Genomic DNA, 9,977 nt, shown 5'->3' on the forward strand with positions numbered 1-9,977 from the left:
CTCCTCTCATCCTCCCGTCGCTTTTGCTTTACTCTCCTGCTTCTTAGTCGTGCCGTTCAATCCTTTGCCCCCTTCCCGCTTGGCTTACCTATACTCTCCACACGTCATTTTGCTCCATCTCCAGCCATCCAGCTGCATTCTGGACTTGATTGACCGTGCACGTTCTTTGCCGCTCGCATATCCGCATATTCTAGCGTCATCTTGTCACGAACGCCAGGAATTGTCACGTTTCGCGTTCCTCCAATCCAACTTGCCGTCGTGACGACGTTGGTTCTAGATTCGCTTGTGCGGCAGTTATCTTGGGAACCTTTCCCGGACGCGGTCGCGCTTGTCTGAAGATCATTGGGTGACTGGTTTGCGCGACTACCTCCACCGGGGACTGTACGACCTCTCAGTGACACGGGCGGTCATTGCATCATTGTGTCGCAAAGTTTATGGGAGCGAAAAGCTTCACCACCGCCGAGATCTGGTTGTGTTCCGTTTTGGGTTAACTTCAAGCTGCCGCTATGGCCCATACTCAACCCTCTCCCACGGGAGGCGTAACTCCTCACCATGGGCATATTGCAGCTCATCCACAGGTCAACGGCCACCTGCCGTTGCAGCCCCAAAGCCAGAAGGGCCCACCTTTGAGCACCGCCCAGAAGATCGCCGCGCTCAACGAGCAGGTTTGGCTTCAAATTGGTAAGCAGATCGCTATCCTAGCTCGTCAAGCTTGCGGTTAGGTGACTGTCGCTAACGGGTTTCACATAGGGGGTCTTACCGAAATGATGGGCGACTTGGAAGGTGCCACGAATGCCTACGAACAAGCTTTAAGGCACAACCAGTGGTCAATTCCGGCCATGAATGCGATCGCTTCTATTCATCGGACGAAGGAGCAGTTCCCAAAGGCGATTGAGTATCTTCAAAACATTCTCAAGTTGGATCCGACAAGTGGGGACACCTGGGGCAGTTTAGGTACTTTTATGATATCTGTCGCGATTATGAAATAATCGGCTAACGTTGCTCTCCAGGCCATTGTCATCTGATGATGGATAATCTGCAGGAGGCGTATACCTCTTACCAACAGGCGCTCTATCACTTGCGCGACCCCAAGGTCAGTGGAATCACATCCATATATGCGGGACAGTCGACTAACGATTTTGGTAGGAGCCCCGGTTGTGGTATGGAATCGGTATCCTGTATGACCGTTATGGCTCGCTGGATCATGCCGAAGAAGCCTTCTCCCAGGTCATGCGGATGGCCCCTGAATTCGAAAAGGCCAATGAAATATACTTCAGGCTGGGAATTATCTACAAGCAGCAGCAGAAGTTCGCCCAGAGTTTGGAGGTATGCTAAAATGGTCACGGTAATGTTTGCGGTCTCTTGCTAATACTCTTAAGTGCTTTAAATACATCGTTACCGATGCTCCTCGCCCATTGACAGAGGAGGACATTTGGTTCCAGATTGGCCACGTCCACGAGCAGCAGAAAGATGTAAGCAACTTGAGAGGTCTGCACTACAAGGGTGTGGTCGCTAATGGATGGACAGTTCGAATCTGCGCAGGCAGCTTACAGAAGGGTGCTTGACCATGATCCCAATCATGCCAAGGTGTTGCAACAGCTTGGATGGCTGCACCACCAACAAAGCAACAACTATGCTAGCCAGGAGAAGGCTATTGAGTACCTTGAGAAATCCGTCAGCTCTGGTACGCTCTGCCCATGATTTGCATCGTGACTGTGCTAATAAGCTCTTAGATAATGGCGATGCCCAGAGTTGGTATCTTCTCGGTCGTTGCTACATGTCGCAGGCCAAGTACCCCAAGGCCTATGAAGCTTATCAGCAAGCCGTCTATCGGGACGGTCGCAACCCGACCTTCTGGTGCTCGATTGGTGTACTCTATTATCAGATCAATCAGTACCGGGATGCGTTGGATGCTTATTCTCGTGCTATCCGTTTGAACCCCTATATCTCGGAAGTGTGGTACGATCTGGGAACTCTGGTGAGTCAATCTACCGATGTAAGTCCTTGTGGAAGATGGCTAATGTGCTTGTAGTACGAGTCTTGTAACAACCAGATCGCCGACGCCCTTGATGCGTACGGTCGGGCTGCTGATTTGGATCCGACCAATGTCCATATCAAAGCGCGCCTGCAGCTCCTCCAGAGCCAGTTGTCAGGTTCCAGTAACAGCAACGCCCCGGCTCCTCAGCCGCAGGATGTCCACCCCCAGGCTTATCAAGCTCCTGGTGTCGGAGCGCCTCCGGCGCCTCAATGGGGTGCACCAGCGCCAACCGGTGGTCCACCCCCGCAGGCTCCCGCTCCACCAAGACAGATAGCTGACTGGAACCGTGGCATCAATGAAATCCAGTCCCAGGCCCAGGCACAAGCCGCCAATGGTTTTGACCCTCGTGATGTCGTCCGTGCCGCTGCCTCTCTCCAGCAACCAAGCCCGCGACAAGAACCGGGACGAGGCTTCCCCGACGCTGTGCGTGCGCAGCCCGGCCGCTCCCCGAAGACTACCCTCACCGGCCCGAGTGTTTACGCGCCTGCCCATGCTCTCCCCCAGCTTGCCAACCCCCCCGCTTCCGCTCTCGATCGTGCTGCAAGTGGCGCTACTGCCTTCTCGCCGGCTACCCGTGGGCCTTTGCCGCCTGCCCCTGCCGCTCCTCCTGCTCCCGGCGGTCCAAATGGCCCTGCTTCGGCCAACGCTTTGCCTCCCTACCATCGTCCGTTCAGTCCTCCCCCGGAGGTCAGACCCTTGCGTGATGAACGCCCTTCCTCACCCGGATCTACCTATCCCCACCAGCAGTACCATCACGGCCCTAGTGTCCCTGTGCAGGGCGGCAGCGGTGGTGGTATCGCAGGCGGTGCGCCGCCACCGGCGTCTGCTATTAGTGCCGCTGAGGCCGCCGCCCGTGAGCGCGAGGAACGTCCTGGCTCAGCTATGAAGCGTGGTAGGGAGTGGGAAGCGGAGGCTGGACCCGTCAAGAAACTCGCCAGCGAAGAGACCCGTGCCCGCCTCGACGACCAGTTGTCTCGTCGCATCACCCCACCCAACCGCATGCCGTCTCCTGGGGAGATCCAAAGGCGCAGCTCTTCGGAGATTCGTCGTGAGGACCAGCGTCGTGTCAACGAGAACTATCATCCCTCCGAGGCAGCCCACCACCCTCCTACCCTGCCTTCCATCCAGCACATGCCCCCTCATCCGTCGGGCCCTAGTCTCCCTCCCATGGCCGAGAGTTCTGCTGCGGCATCCAACGGACCTCCCTCGGGATCAGCGTCTGCTCAGGTTCAGGTCAAAGAAGAGCCTACCCGTAGCGAACAAGGTCCCGCGCACGAGCCTGCGGCACGCAAAATGGATGTGGATGAGAACTACGATGATGACGATGATGAAAAACGAGCTGGTGCTGTCGTGAAGGGTAGCCCGCACGCCAGTGGGTCGGGCAGTGCTAACAACAATAGCAACGGGGTCTTGAGCGGCGGCAACCCACCTACGCCGGCGAAGCCCGAGTCTACGGTTTAGGAGCCTATGTAGTGCGACGCCACTTGCTGTATTATTTGAGGTGGATCGGCCGGTCTGCCCTGATCTAAGGAAAGAACAGCCCGAATGAAACCTTCGTCATGAGAAGTTACCTTGTCCTTCGTTTTCGCCCTTCCCTGTTCCCTTGGTCTCGTCTATATACTTCTCTCCCGACTTTCGGTGGCAGTTCCGTTCCTGCATTGTTTTTACCACCAGAGCTTGTTTGTATTGTAGGATTGGCATTTATGGGGCGGTCTTGATGGTCAGCTGTTGTCTGTTCCCTTCTTTTGTGTGTGTATGTGTGTGCTGTGCTGGGCGGTATGTTCCTGAGCAGCCTGGAAAATTTCAACATATTGTTTTACATTTACTCTACTCCGAATGTCTCCCGAGCATGTTGAACCATGAGCTAGGCAACCGAAATTCTGGCAAATTTCTGCGGAAGAAGTTGAATGTAGGCTACGGGCGCCAAGTCTCACCGTGCGTTTCAATCGTGGGGACGGTCTGGGTCTGGGACTCCGGTGGATGGCGGGCCAGGTCGGACAGTGGTCACCGTATCGTTCACCAACTAGACCGGGGGGAGGGGGGGGAGAGCTAAGTGGTAGTACCAAGTTACAGGCACTGTGGTTATTCGCAGGGTGGATTAGGGGGACAAAGATGGTCCCGATGGGAGGGGGGTGATTATTATCTAGGTACCACCCAGACACGGTCAAGAATCATAGCGCCGACCGACCGACCGACCGACCGAAGGCGAGCGACTAAGAAAGAGTGAGTGGGTGTGTGGGTGAGCGCGTGACCCCAAGGTGTGCAGCCTGAGGCAGGCACATCCGACTCGGGCCCAAAGTCGCTTAACCCAAAGGGGAAATGTACGCCAAGACTTCGCTTAGATCAGCCCACACTCGTTAAGCGTGCAAAATACGACTTCCGGCAAACTCAGAGATAGACACTCTCACTCACCACTTCGACGACTAACGACAACAGGGTCAAGATGTAAGTTGGTCCCGCTGCAACAAGGCAATGTGCTGCTCAATGGAGCCATGTCGCTGATCCGATTTATTTTACAGGAGTCACCGGAAGTACGAAGCGCCTCGGCACGGTTCGTCAACCTACTTTGCGACCTCGCAAGCGATATTGGAATTTGGAGGTCTTGTGTGAATGGCATACTGACATGGACTTCGACAGGCTCTCTTGCCTACCTGCCCCGCAAGCGCGCCGCCAGACACCGTGGAAAGGTCAAGAGGTTAGTTTGGGATCACGAATCGACTGGGAATTTGAGGGCGATATACTGAACTGTGCGACAGCTTCCCCAAGGATGACCCCAAGAAGCCCGTCCACCTGACGGCCTCCATGGGTTACAAGGCCGGTATGACCACTGTTGTCCGTGACCTTGACAGACCCGGTGCCAAGATGCACAAGAAGGAGATTGTCGAGGCTGCTACCGTCATCGAGACTCCTCCCGTACGTGAAGTCCCCGCGAAGAAAATTTTTTCCTTCGCCTGGTTATATGGCCGTGTCCAATGACTTACCTGTATATTTCGTCTTATAGCTTGTCGCTGTCGGTGTTGTCGGTTACATTGAGACTCCCCGTGGTCTCCGCTCTCTCACCACCGTCTGGGCTGAGCACTTGAGCGACGAAGTCAAGCGTCGCTTCTACAAGAACTGGTACAAGAGCAAGAAGAAGGCTTTCACCAAGTACGCCAAGAAGCACGCCGAGGAGAGCGGTGCCTCCATCACCCGTGAGCTCGAGCGCGTCAAGAAGTACTGCACTGTCGTCCGTGTCCTCGCCCACACCCAGGTCCGCAAGACTCCTCTCAAGCAGAAGAAGGCCCACTTGATGGAGATCCAGGTCAACGGTGGCTCCGTTGCCGACAAGGTTGACTTCGCCCGCAACCTGTTCGAGAAGCCCATCGAGATCGACAGCATCTTCGAGAAGGACGAGATGATCGATGTCATCGCCGTCACCAAGGGTCACGGTTTCCAGGGTGTCACCTCCCGTTGGGGTACCAAGAAGCTTCCCCGTAAGACCCACAAGGGTCTGCGTAAGGTCGCTTGTATCGGTGCCTGGCACCCTAACCACGTCCAGTGGACTGTTGCCCGTGCTGGTCAGATGGGTTACCACCACCGTACCTCCTGCAACCACAAGGTCTTCCGCATCGGAAAGGGCTCCGACGAGGGTAACGCCTCCACCGAGTTCGACATCTCCAAGAAGCAGATCACTCCGTAAGTCGACCTGATCGAGTTTGCCATCTCTACTTTTCTTGCTAACCATTCCCTCCAGCATGGGTGGCTTCGTTCACTACGGTGAGGTCAAGAACGACTTCGTTCTCCTTAAGGGTTCCGTTCCCGGTGTTAAGAAGCGTGTCATGACCCTCCGCAAGACCCTGTACCCCCAGACCAACCGCAGGGCCACCGAGAAGGTCGAGCTCAAGTGGATCGACACTTCCTCCAAGTTCGGTCACGGTGCTTTCCAGACCCCCGAGGAGAAGCGTGCCTTCCTTGGTACCCTCAAGAAGGACCTTGTTACTTCCGCTTAAGGTGTTTATGGAAATGTCGGTTCGGTGTAGTGCAAATTATATTACGTTTCAATAAAAGCGCAGAATACCTTTCACGTTGTCCCATAGCGATAATTGTTTTGGGCTAGTTATTGACGTAGCTACACGATAATGAGGAGTTGATTTGAGAATTAATACCTGGCCTTGTGCATATGCATAGAATCATCATGTACTCCGTAGAGAGACCGTAGAAGACATGGTAGGTGCGGAAACTCTACCTGCAAATTTTCGTGGCTCCGATGCTTGTCCCGGCAACAGCAGGACTCAACCATGCAGGATCCATCCATCCACCTCGAGGCCCCCATCGCGGCTCCTGTTCTCCGTCCCACTATTACTTCCATTCTTCTAGAAGCTCCCTTTCCCCTCTCACACCCGTTTTTCTCCCAGCACCAATCAGATGAGTGCCGCGTGCCTGCGACGGTGGCCGCTCAGCCGCCCTGGCCATTGCGTCATTGATCCCATCGTGCCTTGGGCTTCAACTTCCTTCTCCTCTTCCACCTTCTCCACGACTCATCTCTCCGCAGCCCAGCTACCGCTGCGAATCATCCAGACTCACTACTCCTCCCACTACCATCACCTGTGCCCATCTCAACGCCGTCTTCCAAACAAACCATCCGTTCTCTCTTCCACAACAAGACCAACAACCCACATCACCCCTCCTTGTCCCACCCTCACCACACTCACCACCCGCACCATGTCCTCTGACGACGCCTACATGTCCTTCCTGGATAAAGCCAACGCTGACCTCAGCGCCGGCCAATCTCAACCCGCCACCACGACCTCTTCGTCTGCACGCACCGAAACCATCCACACGGACGTTCGCATCCCCACACCCCTCACCTCCGTCAACGCCTTCTACATCTCCGAAACAGACGAGCCGTTTGAGCCCGTCGCCTTGAAATGGGACGGTGCTGCGAGGGGTATCTGGCCTGATGCCTGTATGTTACCCCCTCTCTCATTTTCTCTAATTCCCTAAATCTATGTTATGTGGATGATAGAGCTAATGTGGTATAGCTCACCTTTCCAAACTCATCTCACCGGATAAGGATCTCTCCGCTGAAATTGAGACCTTGTCGCCTGCGATGTTTGATCCCCGGAATCACTATGCGGGGGTGTTGAAAGCCGTGAGGGCATCGGCGGGAGATGAACAGGGCGCAGATATCAAGGTTTATCGGGTTGAGGTGGGAAGCTCGAGGGTTGAGTATTTTGTTTTGGGGTTGGATGTAGCGCAAGGGCTGCTTGTTGGGTTGAGGGCCAAGGCAATTGAGACTTAGGTGGGTTTATTGTCCATCATGTGTATTTCTAGGGCTGAGTTGTGCTGTGCTTGTGGTTATGAATGATGACCTTTCGTTATATGTGAGGGGTATGGAGGCTTGTTTGGTATCTGGAGGTTGTGATAGGGTTGGTTGTATATGGGAATGCTTGTATGTAGCATGGCAATACATGGGTTTTCTGTTCTTGTAGTTGATGTGGCTCTTACCAGTAGCATCTGGCGTGGCGTGCAATACGATATGAAGCACTAAGGCACTGTTAGCACATATACTCTTGTGAGAATGGAAAGAAGTGCACATCCTCTGCCATAATATAAGCCAGCCCTGATCATTCCCGCTCTTCTATCCTCAGTGATGGTGATTTCTGTAGAGCGTCAGCCACAAGAGTTTCAGGGTAAAAGGGAGACAGGCATCTATAGTCCTATCTGAGAGCATTGGCACTCTCTGTCCCAGCACCATTGTTCACCTCCGTCTCGTGAAGCACATCGTAAAGTGGAGCCTCACCTCTTTTCACCTCTTTTAGCCTCGTCATAACAATTTATTCACCTCGTCAAAAACAAGATAAAGCCCACTATGTTGACGTGTTTGATGACCCCATAACCCTCAGAGTTTTCACTCTCGCTCCCTCCATGCTTTCTTCCTCACCACCATTACAGCCTTTCTTTCTGAGGGTTCCTCTCTCAACCCTCCTTCTCAACCCCTTCATACCTCTCACAATCATCATTTCCAATACCAACCATGACCGAGGTCATCATTGCCACCGATGCCTCCCACACTCCGCACTGCTGGATCTCTCAAGACGGGACTCCCAGCGACACCACCATCCCCATCTCCACCATCATCGAAGACCCCTTCTTATACATCTTCGCTTTCCGCAACGCCCACCACCTCTTCGTCAGCTTCGCCAGCCAAACCATCTACAACTCCATCACCAAACACGCTCGCGTCATCCGTCTCTACATCCTTCGCGAACTCCAAGTCATATACCCTCACCGTTGCGTTTCCCCGGCCACTCCCACCGTCACCACCCCTACCTCTACCACCAGCGACAATAGCGAGGCTTCCATTCCCCCCTGTAACAGCGACGCCATCCTCCCCAACCTTGAAGACATCATGGAAAGATGGCGCTTCGCTTGTCGGGCTATTCCGCACGGTCACGATATCAATTTCGTCTGCTTTGAGCTCTCCGCCCCGGATGGTTGCGTGCCGGCTGGTATCTGTCGGATGTTGCAGATCTTGAGCACGGTGTTGAGTATTAAGGAGAGAGAGAAGGGTCGGTTTCGGTGCGGCATTGAGGGATGTGATCGGACTGCGGCGGAACGGTTTGATCCGTGTTTGGTGGGCAATGTGGCTATTGTGGGGTGGTCGTTGGAGGATGATTGATTGATTATTTGATGGATGGGTTGAATTGGATTGGGTGGTGATGATGATGATGATGATGAGATGTTCTGAATTGAGGATGTAGTCGACTTTGTGGATATGTCTCTTTCTGTCTATCTTTCTTTATGTTGTTGCTCTATGAGAGTGGATTACACATGGCAGAACTGGATTGTGATGTTATACTGCGGATGGAGTCAGCTTTCGATCACTCAATGTTAAATAGCCAATGATTAATGGCTGAGTGGAGTGGAGTGTGTGATTTGTTCTGCCAGCTTGGGTATGAAATACGGAGTACAACTGATATTGGAAAAAAAAATGAACTTACCATTGTCTTTCCCTCTTTCTCTTTTCGTCTTCCTATAGAGTATAGACAGCGGTACAGTTCAATAACGCAGATCATAAAACTAGTGATTTGATCAACTCTGCAAGGGTCCTGGACAAATATAAACTCACTCATATCCACACCCACACCCACACTCACATCCCCATCCCCATCCCATACATATCAGCTGTACATAACAGAACTCCTCCCCATGCTACTCTCCCAACCAAACCCAACCAACAAACATACACATACAAAGAAAATAACCAAAAATAACAAGAGTCATAGATAATACTCCATACTAATCCCAAGACACGGGTTCTACCCGGCGCTATCGAGAACGAACTTTGGTTCAACAGGATACATAAAGAAAGTTTAATGAAAAAGGACTCACTTTCTGGAGAAATTACTAGTTGGGTGGGTATATATAGGTGGTGGGGGTTATAATGGGAAGGGAAGGGATGTATTGAATGGGTGAGTGAATTGGATGGCATTAGTTGTATTTGTCTGTCACTTGAGGGTTGATGGATTGGGGTTCTGTGCATTGGGGTTTGGGTTTGGTGAATTAGGGAGGAAGGTGAGTGATGGATGGTGTATAGAGTAGTTAATTGTGGGGGGGTATTGGATTGGGGGGTTATCTTTTGTTATTTGATTGGATTTTGGAGGGTTAGGGGTGAATTGAAGCTCTTAATGATGGTGGTGTACAGGGGGGATATATATTGATCTTCATAGTGGCCCGAGGGGGTTAGTAGCACTCATTGTGGCAAGGTTGTGGAACAGTAATGGATAGTTGTATATAGTTTTATACAGTTCTTAATTAATCATAATTATTATAATTATTAAGAAATTAAGATTATAAACTATCTTAAATCTCTTAGTATATAGTATTAATATACTTTATAAGTAAAAGATAATATTTTTATATTTACTTTATTTTTTTATTACTTATCTAAGATTTT

General features: G+C 52.2%; 4 protein-coding genes across 4 annotated transcripts; all 4 read left to right on the top strand.

The window, feature by feature from the left end:
- Window positions 1-506: 506 nt before the first annotated feature.
- Window positions 507-3,499, top strand: cyc8 (putative transcriptional corepressor Cyc8; the record flags this gene model as incomplete). Its single annotated transcript, XM_025608766.1, has 8 exons — window positions 507-681; window positions 751-954; window positions 1,011-1,093; window positions 1,147-1,326; window positions 1,380-1,472; window positions 1,528-1,684; window positions 1,734-1,978; window positions 2,033-3,499. 8 exons carry the CDS (start codon window positions 507-509, stop codon window positions 3,497-3,499), a joined length of 2,604 nt encoding a protein of 867 aa, XP_025461571.1.
- Window positions 3,500-4,286: 787 nt separating this feature from the next.
- Window positions 4,287-6,102, top strand: rpL3 (60S ribosomal protein uL3). The gene is made up of 6 exons (XM_025607009.1): window positions 4,287-4,483; window positions 4,558-4,589; window positions 4,676-4,733; window positions 4,795-4,951; window positions 5,040-5,713; window positions 5,772-6,102. Coding segments are annotated over exons 1-6 (1,179 nt in total). The 5' UTR covers window positions 4,287-4,481; the 3' UTR covers window positions 6,028-6,102.
- A 227-nt stretch (window positions 6,103-6,329) lies between these two features.
- On the top strand, window positions 6,330-7,508 carry BO94DRAFT_540752 (uncharacterized protein). The gene is made up of 2 exons (XM_025612983.1): window positions 6,330-6,983; window positions 7,060-7,508. Exons 1-2 carry the CDS (start codon window positions 6,443-6,445, stop codon window positions 7,317-7,319), a joined length of 801 nt encoding a protein of 266 aa, XP_025461573.1. The 5' UTR covers window positions 6,330-6,442; the 3' UTR covers window positions 7,320-7,508.
- Window positions 7,509-7,811: 303 nt separating this feature from the next.
- On the top strand, window positions 7,812-9,086 carry BO94DRAFT_614038 (uncharacterized protein). The gene has a single exon (XM_025616719.1). It carries the CDS (start codon window positions 8,055-8,057, stop codon window positions 8,697-8,699), a length of 645 nt encoding a protein of 214 aa, XP_025461574.1. The 5' UTR covers window positions 7,812-8,054; the 3' UTR covers window positions 8,700-9,086.
- Window positions 9,087-9,977: the final 891 nt, after the last annotated feature.

This window comes from Aspergillus sclerotioniger (assembly GCF_003184525.1).
Source record: "Aspergillus sclerotioniger CBS 115572 chromosome Unknown BO94scaffold_54, whole genome shotgun sequence".
Lineage (NCBI taxonomy): Eukaryota > Fungi > Ascomycota > Eurotiomycetes > Eurotiales > Aspergillaceae > Aspergillus > Aspergillus sclerotioniger.

What these genes read in the sequence shown, in the direction of transcription:
- rpL3 (XM_025607009.1), top strand. An exon ending in GTACGAAGCGCCTCGGCACG is followed by an intron (nt 4,590 to 4,675) that starts GTTCGTCAACCT and finishes GGACTTCGACAG; the next exon opens with GCTCTCTTGCCTACCTGCCC. An exon ending in CCGTCATCGAGACTCCTCCC is followed by an intron (nt 4,952 to 5,039) that starts GTACGTGAAGTC and finishes TTCGTCTTATAG; the next exon opens with CTTGTCGCTGTCGGTGTTGT.
- BO94DRAFT_540752 (XM_025612983.1), top strand. Translation starts at nt 6,443, where the DNA reads ATGAGTGCCGCGTGCCTGCGACGGTGGCCGCTCAGCCGCCCTGGCCAT. An exon ending in GGGTATCTGGCCTGATGCCT is followed by an intron (nt 6,984 to 7,059) that starts GTATGTTACCCC and finishes AATGTGGTATAG; the next exon opens with CTCACCTTTCCAAACTCATC.
- BO94DRAFT_614038 (XM_025616719.1), top strand. Translation starts at nt 8,055, where the DNA reads ATGACCGAGGTCATCATTGCCACCGATGCCTCCCACACTCCGCACTGC.